Source organism: Molossus molossus, unplaced genomic scaffold (assembly GCF_014108415.1).
Source record: "Molossus molossus isolate mMolMol1 unplaced genomic scaffold, mMolMol1.p scaffold_m16_p_3, whole genome shotgun sequence".
Classification (NCBI taxonomy): domain Eukaryota; kingdom Metazoa; phylum Chordata; class Mammalia; order Chiroptera; family Molossidae; genus Molossus; species Molossus molossus.
The window spans coordinates 54,814,931-54,830,101 of NW_023425366.1; the positions used below are offsets into that span (position 1 = coordinate 54,814,931).

Sequence of the window (15,171 nt, forward strand, 5' to 3'; positions counted from 1 at the left end):
AGTAAAAAGTGTTAATAAGGTCAGTAAGTTTGGTGACTGTGAGCAAGTGTGGCCTAAGTTTTCTCGTTTGCTTTAGGAAGGATTGGAATAGATGTCATCTCAAGTTTTCTCCCACCTCTGATTTCTTTAATGTTGTGCTTGCCTGTTATCAGAGAAAAGTATTTCAGTGGACATACTTTAATTTGTAATATTCAGTTTGAAGACCTACTTGGAAGATGTTTAACTAGAAAGAGGAAATTACCTCCAAATACTGTAGAATTCTTCCTGGGAATGGTATTCCAGAGTAGCTGGAAGGATTAGTTGTTTTTTTAAGTCGGTACTACTTTTTAGATGGCATTTTCACAGTTATGTATCACATGTCTTAAAATGATGGATACTATTAAAGGATTTAATGAACGGGTAAATATGCAAGGATAGTGGTTTAAGGTTTATGGAAATGTCATTATTTTATGCAGGACCTTCGAAATTACCAGTATACCTTGCACAATATAGATCAACTATTGATTCATATGGAAATGGGGAAAAGTTGCATAAAAATACCTCGAAAAAAATACAATGATGTAAGTATAATTGCTTTAATAAAATTTTGAAGATACTTATTGAACATTAGATTTCCTTAGAAGTGTATCAGATTAAAATTGTTTTGAATCAGACTATCTAATATATAATAGCAAAATATATTATTTCGAAATTTTAATTTTTTTTAAAATTTGAGAGAGAAGAAGGGAGAGGGAGAGAGAGAGAGAAACATTGATGAGAGAGAACATTGATTGGCCGCCTCCTGCATGCCCCCTACTGGGTATTTGGCCTACAACCTGGGCATGTGCCCTGACCGGAAATGGAACTGGCGACCTCTTGGTGCATGGGTCAACGCTCAACCACTGAGCAACACTGGCCGGGCTTATTTTTGAAGTTTTAGATTTGCTTCCTAATAAGGCATTTATTTAATTCTATTCTTTCATCCTTTTTTCTTATTATTTTATGTATTGAAATGATTTTATCTTAATGCATTTGTTTCTATCACATTCTTTGGGGAGTTTTCCAGATCATAACTTGATAATTATGAAGCTGGTAGAAATGTGACCCTTTGAATTAGTATAAGTGATAAAGACATAAAATGGTAAAAGTGTTTATAAATGAGTGTTGTTTTTTACCCAGGTAATGAAAGTAATAAATTCTTCTAATGAGCATGTCATTAGCATCGGAGCTAGTTTTAGTACAGAAGCAGATTCTCATCTAGTCTGTATACAGAATGATGGAGTTTATCAAACACAGGCCAACAGTGCCACTGGCCACCCTAGAAAAGGTGAGTGTTGGTTTCTAGTCCTGAACCATTAAACCACCTCAATAAATAGAATTCTTTTCAAAGGGAATATATACATTTAACTTATTTGCTGTATTGAGGGTGATAAAACATGCTTTAAAATTTTATCTACACAAACATTTTAAAATTACTTCTAATTTGTGTTTTTCTCTTGGGCTACATTAGGTTTAAAGACTTGGAACACTGTATGGATATCTTCAGGCTTAGTATGTTCCATATGGTGCGAGTCTTTTTTTTTTTTTTTTTCTTCCAGTTATTTGTCTCTGGAATGAGGTTTTTATACCTTTGTTTTCGCTTTGCTCCAACCCTCTTAATTTTGGGAGCATAGGGTAGATAGGAATGTAGAATAATTAAAACTGTAAGTGGCTAAAGATATAAAAATGATAAAGGTGGTAGAGTATATGGCAGGTCTGAGCGACGTTACTCTCAATTCTGGCTGAATGGCCTCAGTGACTACTGTGATTACCAAACCCTTGCAGTAGAGGGCCTAACCAATGGGAAGTTAAGTGGAAGTATGTATTCCATAAAATTAATACATCATTAAAAAATAATGTATTTAAAATAGTCTGACAAAGAGAAGTTTTTTCTTCTGATTATAAAAGTAATATATACTCATTTGTAATAAGCTTGGAAAATATGTTTTAAAAAGTAGTAAAAGAAAAAAAAGGGCCAGTATATGGCCATTGTTGACATTTTTACTGTATTTTCTTTTTCTATTAATATATATGTTAAATAGATGATTTTATACTGGATATTTACACTTTTGTATTGTGGGTTTTTTTTTCACTTAACATGTCATTGATATTTTTGACATTAAAATTAACTATTTTGTATTTGTTGAATAGGTATATATTTATTTGGTATAAGTTCAAAAGGTATAAATATTTATAGTACAAAGTCTCTTTTCCTCCCTTGACTCCCAGACTACCTCTTCCGCTCCCCATAGGCAACCAAACCAGTGTTACCAGTTTCTTGTACGTATATCCTTTCTGAGACATTTTTGTTTGTATGTATATTTAAGCAAACACACACACACACATGCACATGCACAGACATAAACATACACCTTCTTTCTTCCACTTTTTTAAAGAAGTCATAACATTTGTTCCATACTGCACCTTGCTTTTTCTTTTGTTAACACACTTTGGATATTATTCTGTGTTAGTATATAAGAAATTTTCACATTTCACGTAACTTGCCACTTTATATGTGTACATCATTTAATTGTCCCTTATTAATGGAGATAACTTTTACCACTCCTTGGCTATTTATAAAAATAAACTGTGAATAACCTTGTATGCCATTAATTTATGAAAATGGAATTGGTACATCATTCCATTTTACATGTATTTGTAATTTTAATAGATAATTATAATGTTCACCCAGAGAGTATTCTGATTTATGCCCTCCCCCGTAGTAGATTTCAGTTTCTTACATCCCCCCTAACACAGACACAAACATTTTTTTTTTGGGTGGGAGGGAAGTGTTTATTTTTTTATTTTAATTTTTTTCTTTATTGATTTTAGAGAGGAAGGGAGAAGGAGAGAGAGAGAGATTGAAACATTGCTGAGAGAGAACATAGATTGGCTGCCTCCTGCATGTCCCCCCTGGGGATTTGGCCCACAACCTGGGCATGTGCCCTGATGGAGAATCGAACCAACGACCTCTTGGTGCATGGGTCGATGCTCAACCACTGAGCCACACTGGCCAGGCCAGACATGAACATTTTAAACAATGCAATTGGTGGGGGAGAGAGGGGTATCAGTGGGGGGAAAAGGAGAAACATCTGTAACAAAAATAAATTAATTAAAAAAAGAAAATACAGTAATACTAATGAAATAATATTAGACTCCTGGTAATCCTGAATTGTGTCTGCTAAGCTGCAAATAAACTTTAATATTTAAAATAAATAAATAATAAAAAATGCAATTATCCATCAGTCAATAGATACAAATATTAAATTACTTTTATGCAACATTTATCCTAATTTTTTTATTAGCTCTCTAATGTAAGTGGTGTAGGCATGGCATTTATCAGGTACTTAAAATGTGCCATCCTCCACGTTATATATTTAACAAGTATCATATAACATAAAATAGAGCAGGTTAAAACATAATTTTTATTTTTTATTTTTATCAGTGACAGGTGCAAGTTTTGTGGTATTCAATGGAGCTCTAAAAACATCTTCAGGATTTCTTGCTAAGTCCAGCATAGTTGAAGGTAGGAGTTTCATCTTTAAGATTGTTTTAATGTAAAGATGTTTTTAATTCTTTTCTTTATTTCTTGGCCAATAGATTAGAAAATGTTCAACTTTACAAGATATTGCTAAATTGTTTTCATTATATAAGAGTTCCCATTGATCTACATATTTTCCAAACTTAGTTTTATCAGTTTTTTTATTGACACAAACGTAATCTGTGTCAGTCTGGTAGGTATCTCTGAACATGGTCATCATTAGCATATCCCTAATAAGTAGAGCATCTTATAACATATTTACTGGACAGATATGTTGTCTCTTCTGTGAAATGCTTGTTCACATCTTTTGCCCATTTTTCTGTTGTGTTGTATCTTTTTCTAACTGATTTTTTTCAATCCTCACCCAAGAATATTTTTCCATTGATTTTTAGATAGAATGGGAGGGAGGGAGGGAGGGAGGGGAAAAGAGAGAGAAACATTGATGTGAGAGAGACACATCCATTGGTTGCCTCCTGAATGACCCCAGTCAGGGCCGGGGATTGAACCTGCATCTGAGATAAGTGCTCTTGAGTAGGAATTGAACCTGTGACTCTTTGGTTTGCGGGCCAGTGATCTAACCATTGAGCAAGACCGGCCAGAGCTTTTTCTAACTGATTTATAGTTAATATAGTTTTTACTATGTTGTAGATTTCCTCCACCATTTTATAGTGTCTTTTTAATAGGTCTTCATTTTAATACAGTATAATTTATTAATCTTTTATGGTTAATATTTTTTGTTTAAGAAATCTTTTCATACTGTGATTAAGAAGATGTTCTTCTGTTTTATACCTAAAGATTTAAAGTTCTGCCTTTAATATGCATGTGTAAGGTAGGGATCCACTGACATTTTTCTGCATTCGAATAGGAATTCATCTTGCATCAGTAATTTAGTTCTTCCAGTGAGAGAGATATTTTATTCTCATCACCTCTGACACCAAATGTGTGTGTTTTTTCCTCACATCAACTACTTTTCTAGTTCTCTGACACTAGCTGGGTGTCCAACAATTCAGTTCAATTCTGATATTAACTACCCAGAGTTAGCACAGACCCCCATAGGTTAAAGAGCTCAGTTCCACAAGACTGTCCCCAACTTCAGATGCCACTTAGAAGTTGGGGGCCTCTTATACTTCTAATTGGCTATAAATAGGAGGATCCCACCACCTCCTCCTCAGGTTCATTAATTTGCTAGAATAGCTCACAGAACTCAGAAAACACTTTATTATGTTTACTAATTTATTATTAAGCATTTGTAAAGGATGTAACTTAGCAACAACCAAATGGAAGATAAGCATAGGGCAAAGTATGAGTAAAGGGTCATGGAGATTCTGTGCCCTCTCCAGGTGTACCACCCTTCCTTCACATCACCCTTCTAGTACCTTGATGTGTTCGCCAATGCAGAAGCTCTCCCAACCTTGATATGTGTTTTTGTGGAAGTTTCATTATGTAGGCATGCTTGATTAAATCATTGGCCACTGTTAATTGAAGTCATCCTCCAACACTTTTCCCCAGTTCTAGTCCAAGGATTAAAAGTGACGCTTACACAAAGTCTTCTGGTGGCCCTTCTTCAGTGTCTTGACCTCAGATTCCAGGATCCACCAGACTGTTATTTCTGGCTTCTTAGGCCAGTAGGGCCATTGCAGGCTTAATGGATCACCATGTAGAAATTGTCCCAAGAAGAGAACCTGGGCAATTGTGGGCTCACTTGTCAGATTTCCTCTAAGGATCACAGTATTGCACTTCCTACTGTTTACTGAATGAAACAGTTGCCTCATAAATTTTGTCTAGTTTTATACTTGGTTGTTATGAAAGAGCTAGTTTGGTATAGCCAGAAGTCGAAATTTTTTTAACCAGTTGTTTAAAAAAATTGTTTTACCATTAAAAAATGAATTCTTGCCCTGGCCAGTTTGGCTCAGCGGTTAGAGTGTTGGCCTGCAGTCCGGAGAGACCCGGGTTCGGTTCCCGCTAAGGGCATGTACCTCGGTTGCAGTTTGTCCCCGGCCCTGGTTGGTTGTGTGGGTGGCAGCCACTCGATGTGTCCCTTTCACATCGATGTTTCTCTCTCTCTCTCTCTTCCTTTCTCTCCCTCCCACTCTATCTGTACAAAAATGGAAAAATGTCCTCGGGTGAGGAAAAAAAAAAAAAAATGAATTCTTAACTTTGTGAAATAGTTTTCTTATTTCCTAATAGAAAACAACAATTAAGATGATTTAACAGATGATTTAAAATACATCTTGTGCCCTGACCAGTATGGCTCAGCGATAAGAGTGTCGCCCATGGACCAAAAAGTTCTGGGTTCGATTCCGGCCAAGGGCACATATCTCGGTTGTGGTTCGTCCCCAGCCCCGATTGGGGTTGTGCGGGTGGCAACCAATCGATGTGTGTCTCTCACATCGATGTTTCTCTCTGTCTCGCGCGCGCGCGCTCTCTCTCGCTCTCTCTCTCTCCCACCCTTCTCCCTCCAGCTCTATCTGAAGATTAATGTAAAAATATCCTTGGGTGAGGATATAAATAAATAAACAAACAAGCAAATAAATAAAATACATCTTGCACAGAACAAAATACATTCGATTCAAATTTTATGGCTTAGACATATAAATTTATATTTAGTAAAATAAATGTGAAACCTAACTCTCATTTTTAGATGGTTTAATGGTACAAATAACTCCAGAGACCATGGATGGCTTGCGGCTAGCTCTGCGAGAACAAAAAGACTTTAAAATTACATGTGGGAGAGTTGATGCTGTAGACCTGAGAGAATATGTTGATATCTGCTGGGTAGATTCTGAAGAAAAAGGAAACAAAGGGTAGGAGCTTTTTGTTACTAAAATGTAATTGATTTGTTGGAAGAAGGAAGGATAAAAACATCTTGTTAATAAAAAGATGTGTTTTATGAATAAATATAGAATTATACTGTGAATTTTAGTGCTTATACTCCAGTTAATGAATGCAATCTGTTTTTTCAGACATGTGCCTAACCAGCCTCATGTGTGTTTTCTTGGCCAGGATGCTATAAATTATTGAAGGTCAATTGGGAGGGGGCTGATGACAAAATGTCTATTGTATAGCAGTGTGGGCCTGATGCCAGGGCTGAGAAAGGCAAGACACTCTTTCGGTGGTGTGGTACCTATTTTTGTTAAGTAAATTAAGGATTCCCTTTGGATGTTTATTCTATTTTATATTGACTCACTGTAAATACAAACAACTGAATTTAGTAATATATATACTTTAGAGGCCTTACAGAATATTATTGCCATTCCCTCCTTTTTTCAGTTACCCATTTTCGTTCTTTATTTTTTTGAGAATGGATATGGGGTCTAGAGCAAAGAAGGAAAAAGAGGGCTAATGCTGAAGGATTCTAAAATAGAATTTTTGAAATTCATGGGACAGCTTTTCTGTTAGGACATTATTTGAGGTATTTTAAACCTCAGATCTGAATTGAGCATTTGAAAAAAGTAGATATAATTAGCTACACAGTCAAGAAATCTTGGCAAATGAATATAAATTACAGTTTTAATTATTTTGTACATAATTGAGGTATCTTACTGCTGTTTAAATTTATAACTTGCATAAATTTTCTCTTTATTCCATTTGTTCAAATCAAATAATTCATTTCATAAGAAGCACCTTAGTAGTAATAATTCTGTTGTATTATGTTTTATTCTGTAGTGTTATTAGTTCTGTGGATGGAATATCATTACAAGGATTTCCAAGTGAAAAAATAAAACTGGAAACAGATTTTGAAACTGATGAGAAGATTGTAAAGTGTACTGAGGTAACTGAGAAAGAAGATTCCCTTTTCTTTACATGCCGTGTTTGGATATGGTTCTTGTGTTTTTAACTGGGAGATTTTGCAGTATTCGAAATCTGAATATTCAAATACAGCTTATTACACTTTTTACATTATACCTTGAGACATATTTCTGACCAGACTTCCAGTTATAATACCAAATTTGGATTTCTGTTGTATTATTTATTTCAGGTTATTGTAGGATGGCACTGCCTGCCAGCTCACAGTTAAGTTTTGGCAGCATTGTCATATTTGTTTATACAGAAATATGTTGTTTGACCACAATATTTTCATTTTTCTCTTACAAAAATTAAAATATTTTATTGACATCAATTTATAATCACATATGCAAGTTATTTTATTTTATTTTTTAAATTTTTTGTTCAGATAGAGTGGGAGGGAGAGAGAGGAAGAGAGAGAGAGAGAGAAACATTGATGTGAAAGGGACACATCGAGTGGCTGCCACCCGCACGACCAACCAGGGCCAGGGACAAACTGCAACTGAGGTACGTGCCCCCAGTGGGAACCGAACCCGGGTCTCTCTGGACCGCAGGCTGATGCTCTAACCACTGAGCCAAACCGGCCAGGGCTGCAAGTTATTTTTAAATGTTTTTTTCTTTTTTTTTTAAAGAAGAGGATATGAAACCATAGACCCCTAAACCCTTAGTCTACCTCCATACTTGCCCTCACTCTACCTCCCCGGTCAGGCAATCATTGTTACTTCTTGCATATGTGTTCTTTGTGATTTTTATGCATACACAAGATAGAAACTATAGAGGATATAGAAATTATAGAACATTATTTGTTTGTTCAATCTTAACTTTATTAAGATGTTATCATGGGATGGTGATGTTATAGGGTCGATTCATTACTACCCTTCTCTAGGCTGAGCTAACAAGGCTCTCCTTGCTACAGGTTAACTTCAGGCAAAAATAGCTAAGTCATTCCCAAATTTCATAACCTTCGGTTTTAAGTGAACTTATAGTATGGATTATGGTATGTGTGTGTGATGCTCATATATATTGCTCTTAAGCTAGTGATTTTCATGGCACTAACATTAGAATTTTAGTAAAGTTGAATTGAAAGCAGCAGTTATTGCATTTTTAAATCATGACTTGTTTTCTAATTAAATACATTTCAGGTGTTCTACTTTTTGAAGGACCAGGATTTATCTATTTCAGCAACTCGTTATCAGTTTGCAAAAGAAATAGCCATGGCTTGTAGTGCTGCACTGTGCCCTCACCTGAAAACTCTAAAGAGTAATGGGATGAATAAAATTGGCCTCAGAGTTTCCATTGACACTGATATGGTGAGACATGTTTTTGTGATGTAGTTTTAAAATGAATGTATTGTATATTAAAATAATCAAAAGATTTTTCTTTAACCTTTTATTTTTGGATGAATGAAGACAACAAAAATTTATTGAATATCAGTGTGTGCATGCACTTCATATATGTTATCTCCTTTACTCTCCACAATGGGTCAGCAAACTTTTTTTTCTTTAAAGGCTAGATAGTAAATATTTTAGGCATTGTGGGCTGAATGATTTCTTTCATTACTCAGCTCTTCCATTATAGTGCAGAAGCTGCCATAGACAATATGTGAACTAATAAGCTTCACTGTGTTCCAATGAAACTTTGCTTACAAAAATAGTGGCCATAGTTTGCTGACCCCCTGCTCCACAACAATCCTTATGGACAAGTAGATTTTTAAATTTATTCTGAATAGATTCTATATTCACACGATTTAAATTTAACAGTGCAACCTCACTGAACATTTCCAGAATACAGCATTCACACTGTAGTTTATTAAATTGTCCCCTTAACTCTCGGCTACAATGTAAATGATGCCTATTAGAGTTGTGCAAGGTAATAGACTTGGAAAAATCTCCTTCCCATCCTTAACTCCAAACCTTTTAGTTCATTTCCATACTTCCTCTCATTCTTCATTCCTTGTGAGACAATAAAATGTTACTCATTTATATGTATTCCTTGAGATTTTATGCATGTACAAACTGATAAGTGTGTGTCCTTTCTGTTCCCGTCTTTACTGTTTTTTTTTTAACCTTGTTTCTTTAACTTAATATACCTTAGAGATATTTCATGTTACTGCATATTCTTTTATTTTTTTAAATTTAATTTTATTTATTTTATTATCTTTATTGTTGAAAGTATTATAGATTCCCCCCACTTACGCCCCCATAGACCCCTTCATCCTCGCTCCCACCCCCCTCCTGCTTTCCCCAGATTATTGTCTGTGTCTATTGGTTATGCATATATGCATATAAGTTCTTTGATTTATCTACTCCCAGCCCCCTTACCCCATTTCCCTATGAGGTTTGTCAGTCTGTCCCCTACTTCCATGTTTCTGGATCTATTTTGATCTACAGCTTATTTTGTTCATGATATTCCATAAATAGTGAGATCATGTGGTACTTGTCTTTATCTGACTGACTTCTTTTGCTCAGCATAATACTCTCCAGGCCCCTCCCTGTCATCTCAAAGTGTAAGGGATCTTTCTTTCTTAGAGCTGCATAGTATTCCATTGTGTAAATGTACCATAGCTTTTTTTATGCACTCATCTACTGATGGACACTTGGGCTGTTTCCAGATCTTAGCTATTGTAAATAGCGCTGCTATGAACATAGGTGTGCATATATTGTTTCTGGTTAGTGTTTCAGGATTCTTAGGGTATATTCCTAGAAGTGGAATCACTAGGTCAAATGGCAATTTTTAATTTTTTGAGGAAATACCATATTGTTTTTCATAGTGGCTGCAACAGTCTGCATTCCCACCAGCAGTGTACTAGAGTCCCCTTTTCTCCACATCCTCACCAGCACTTCTTGTTTAAAGATTTGTTGATGGCAGCCATTCTCACAGGTGTGGGGTGATATCTCATAGTCATTTTAATTTGCATCTCTCTGATGATTAGTGATGTTGAGCATTTTTTTATATGTCTCCTGGCCATTTGTATGTCCTGTTTGAAGTGTCTATTCAGGTCCTCTGCCCATTATTTATTTATTAAAAATTTTTTTTATTGATTTGAGAGAGAGAGGAAGGGAGAGGGAGAGAGAGAGATGAGAGAGAACATTGATGATCTGTCTCCTTCCTACATGCCCCCCACTGAGGATTGGGCCCACAACCTTGGCATGTGCCCAGACCAGGAATTGAACTGGCAACCACTTATTGCATGGGTTGATGCTCAACCAGTGAGCTATACTGGCCAGGCTGTGTATTTTTTTAATTGGAGTGTTTGTCTTCCTTTTGTTTAGTTGTATGAGTATATATTTTGGATATAAATCCCTTATCTGATGTATCATTGGTAAATATGTTCTCCCAGAGAGTGGGTTCCCTTTTCATTTTGATGCTAGTCTTTTGTTGTGCAGAAACTTTTTTGTTTCATGTAGTCCAATTTATTAATTTTTTACTTTGTTTCTCTTGCTCTAGGTATCAATGAAAATTCTACTATGTGTGATGTGTGAGATTTTTCTGCCTACCTTTTTTTCTAGGATTTTTATGGTTTCATGACTTACATTTAAGTCTTTTATCCATTTTGAGTTTATTCTTGTGTATGGTTTAAGTTGGTGGTCTAGTTTCATTTTTTTTTTCATGTACCTGTACAGTTTTCCCAGCACCATTTATTGAGGAGACTGTCTTTACTCCATTGTATGCTCTTGCCTCTTCTGTCAAATATTAATTCTGCATAATGTCTTGGGTCGATTTCTGGGTTCTCTGTTCTGTTCCATTGATTTATGTGCCTGTACTTGTGCCTGTACCAGGCTGTTTTGCTTACGATGGCTTTGTAGTATAACTTGATATCTGGTATTGTGATCCCTCCAACTTTGTTCTTCTTTTTCAAGATTGCTGTGGCTATTCGGGGTCTTTTTTGGTTCCATATAAACTTTTGGAGTATTTATTCTAGATCTGTGAAATATGCTGTTGGTACTTTAATAGGGATTGCTTTGAATCTGTAGATTGCTTTGGGTAGTATGGACATTTTAATGCTGTTGATTCTTCTAATCCATGAACATGGTATATGCTTCCCCTTCTTTTTATATCTTGCTCTATTTCTTTTTTCAATGGCCTAGGGTTTTCTGACAAGTCTTTTACCACCTTGGTTAAGTTTGTAACTAGATATTTTACTTATTTTTTGTTGCAATGGTAAACGGGATTGTGTTTTTAGTTTCTCTTTCTGAGTGTTTATTATTGGTGTGTAAGAATGCCATTGATTTCTGGACATTAATTTTGTATCCTGCTACTTTGCCAAATTCATTTATTAAATCTAGTAGATTTCTTATGGAGTCTTTAGGGTTTTCTGTGTACAATATCATGTCATCTATGAATAATGACAGTGTCACTTCCTCCTTTCCAATTTGGTTGCCTTTCTTTTTCCTTCTTGTCTAATTGCTGAGGCTAAGACTTCCAGTACTGTGTTAAATAAGAGTGGCGAAAGTGGACATCCCTGCCTTGTTCCTGTTCTTATGGGAAATGCTTTTAGTTTTTGCCCATTGAGGATGATGTTGGCGATAGGTTTTTCATATATGGCCTTTATTATGTTGAGATATTATCCCTCTATTTCCACTTTGCTGAGTTTTTTTTTATCAGAAATGGGTGCTGAATTTTGTCAAATGCTTTTTCAGCATTGATATGATCATATGATTTTTTTACCTTTTATTTTACCTATTTGGTGTATCACATTGATTGATTTGCAGATGTTGTACCAGCTTTGCATCCTGGAGATGAATCCCACTTGGTCGTGTTGAATAATTTTTTTAATATATTGCTGGATCTGATTTGCTAATATTTCGTTGAGGATTTTGGCACCTATGTTCATTAGGGATATTGGCCTGTAGTTTTCTTTCTTTGCAGTGTCTTTCTCTGGTTTTAGAATTAAGAGCTTGGAAATCTTCCTTCCTGTTGAATTTTTTGGAATAGTTTGAGGAAAATACATGATAGGTCTTCTTTGAATCTTAGGTTAAAACTCCCATGTGAAGCTGTCCAGACTTGGGCTTTTGTTTTCTGGGAGTTTATTGACTACATCTTCAATTTCCTTAGTTATAGGTCTGTTCAAATTTTCTGGCTCCTCCATATCAGTTTTAGAAGACTGTGTGATTTTAGGAATTTGTCTGTTTTGCTTATGTTGTCCAATTGGCATATAATTGTTCTTAGTATTTTTTTACAATCCTCTGTATTTCTGTGATGTCATTTGTTACTTCTCCTTTTTTGTTTCTGATTTTATTTGGGTCCTCTCTCTCTGTTTCTTGGTGAGGCTGGCTAAAGGTTCATCAATCTTGTTTATCTTTTTAAAGAACCAGCTCCTGATTTCACTGAACTTTTGATTTTTGTTTTAGTCTCGGTGTCATTTATTTGTGCTCTGACCTTTATTATTTCTTTCCTGCTTCTTGCTCTGTGTTTTTATTGTAATTAATTTCTACTTTCATGCTATTGTGATCTGAGAAGATGCTTGATATGATTTCAGTATTCTTGAACTTGTAGAGACTTAGTTTGTGTTCTAACACGTGGTTTGTCTTTGAAAATTTACATTTGAGAAGAATGTATATTTTTCAGCTTTGGGGTGTAATTCTCTGTAAATATCTAATATCTATTAAATCCATCTGATCCAGTACATTGTTTAGGGTTTCTGTTTCCTTGTTAATTTTTTGTCTAGAGGACCTAGCTAATGAAGTCCCCTGCTATGATTGTATTGCTGTCATTCTCTCCCTTGAAATCCTCCAGAAGTTTTATAATATATTTTGGTGCTCCTATATTGAGTGCATATATGTTTACCATAGTTATATCTTATTGGATCGATCCTTTTAATATTATGTAATGGCCTTCTTTGTCTCTTGTTATGGCCTTCATTTTAGCCCTGGCCGGTTTGGCTCAGCGGTTAGAGCGTTGACCTGCGGTCCTGAGAGACCCGGGTTCGGTTCCCGCTAAGGGCGCGTACCTCGGTTGCAGTTTGTCCCCGGCCCTGGTCGGTCGTGCGGGTGGCAGCCACTCGATGTGTTCCTTTCACATGGATGTTTCTCTCTCTCTCTGTTCCTCTCTCTCCCTCCCACTCTACCTGAACAAAAAAATGGGAAAATGTCCTTGGGTGAGGATAAAAAATAAAAAAAAAGCCCTGGCCAGTTTGGCTCAGCGGTTAGAGCGTCGGCCTGCGGTCCTGAGAGACCCAGGTTCGGTTCCCGCTAAGGGCATGTACCTCGGTTGCAGTTTGTCCCCGGCCCTGGTTGGTCGTGCGGGTGGCAGCCACTCAATGTGTCTCTTTCACATCGATGTTTCTCTCTCCCGCTCTCTTCCTCTCTCTCTCCCTCCCACTCTATCTGTGCAAAAAATGGAAAAATGTCCTCGGGTAAGGATAAAAAAAAAAAAAAGATTTTCTTTCTTTGTCTTTTTTTCTCTCCAATTTTTATTAATTTATTTTTGTTACAGATGTTTCTCCTTTTCCCCCCTACACCCCCTTCTCTGCATCCCACCCCTCACCCCCATAGCACTGTTGTCTATGTCCATTGGTTATGCATGCATTCATATAAGTTCTTTGGTTCATCTCATCCATCCTTCTCGCCCCTCTACTCTGAGGTTTGTCAGTCTAAACCATACTCCTTTCTATGTCTCTGGGTCTATTTTGTTCATCAGCCCACCTTGTTCATTATGTTCCACAAATAAGTGAGGTCATATGATATTTGTCTTTCTCTGATTGGCTTATTTCGCCTAGCATAATACTCTCGAGGTCCCTCCTTGTTGTCTCAAAGGATAAGAGATTTTTCTTTCTTACAGCTGCATAGTATTTCATTGTATATATGTACCACAGCTTTTTTATCCACTCATCTATTGATGGACACTTAGGCTGTTTCCAGATCTTAGCAATTGTAAATAGTGCTGCTATGAACATAGGGGTACATATATTCTTTATGATTGGTGTTTCAGGCTTCTTAGGATATATTCCTAGAAGTGGGATCACTGGGTCAAATGGCAGTTCAATGTTTAACTTTTTGAGGAAACATCATACTGTTTTCCATAGTGTCTGCGCCAGTCTGCATTCCCACCAGCAGTGTATAGAGTCCCCTTTTCTCCACACCCTCACCAGCACTTGTTTTTTGATGATTTGTTGATGACAGTCATTATGGCAGATGTGAGGTGATACCTCACCATAGTTTTAATTTGCATCCCTCTGATGATTAGTGACGTTGAGCATTTCTTTATATGTCTCTTGGCCATTCGTATGTCCTGTTTGGAGAGGTGTCTGTCTATTCAGCTCCTCTGCCCTTTTTTTTTTTTTTTTATCCTCACCCGAGGACATTTTTCCATTTTTTGCACAGATAGAGTGGGAGGGAGAGAGAGGAAGAGAGAGAGAGAGAAACATCGACGTGAAAGGGACACATCGTGTGGCTGCCACCCGCACGACCAACCAGGGCCGGGGACAAACTGCAACTGAGGTACGTGCCCTTAGCGGGAACCGAACCAGGGTCTCTCCGGACCACAGGCCGATGCTCTAACCGCTGACCCAAACCGGCCAGGGCTCTGCCCATTTTTTAATTGGGTTCTTTGTCTTCTTTTTGTTGAGTTGTATGAGCACACTATATATTTTAGAAATTAACCCTTTATCTGAGGTATCATTAGCAATTATGCACTCCCACACAGTGGGTTCCCCTTCTATTTTATGGTTGTTTCTTTTGCTGTGCAGAAGCTTTTTAGTTCAATGTAGTCCCATGAATTCATTTTTTTCTTTGTTTCTGTTGTCTTAGGTGATGTATCAGTGAAAATTCTGCTGCATATGATGTCTGAAATTTTGTTGTCTACATTTTTTTCTAGGATTTTTATGG

At 36.5% G+C, this 15,171-nt stretch overlaps 1 protein-coding gene across 1 annotated transcript in view; it reads left to right on the top strand.

Annotated features, from left to right (window-relative positions):
- ZFYVE16 (zinc finger FYVE-type containing 16) overlaps positions 1-15,171 on the top strand; it is a 62,020-nt gene that overhangs the window by 36,338 nt on the left and 10,511 nt on the right. Inside the window, exons 12-17 of the mRNA XM_036279340.1 lie at positions 456-560; positions 1,159-1,306; positions 3,464-3,544; positions 6,201-6,363; positions 7,226-7,331; positions 8,488-8,655. Of these exons, the coding sequence (XP_036135233.1) occupies positions 456-560; positions 1,159-1,306; positions 3,464-3,544; positions 6,201-6,363; positions 7,226-7,331; positions 8,488-8,655 (771 nt within the window). The remainder of the gene's footprint in view (positions 1-455; positions 561-1,158; positions 1,307-3,463; positions 3,545-6,200; positions 6,364-7,225; positions 7,332-8,487; positions 8,656-15,171) is intronic.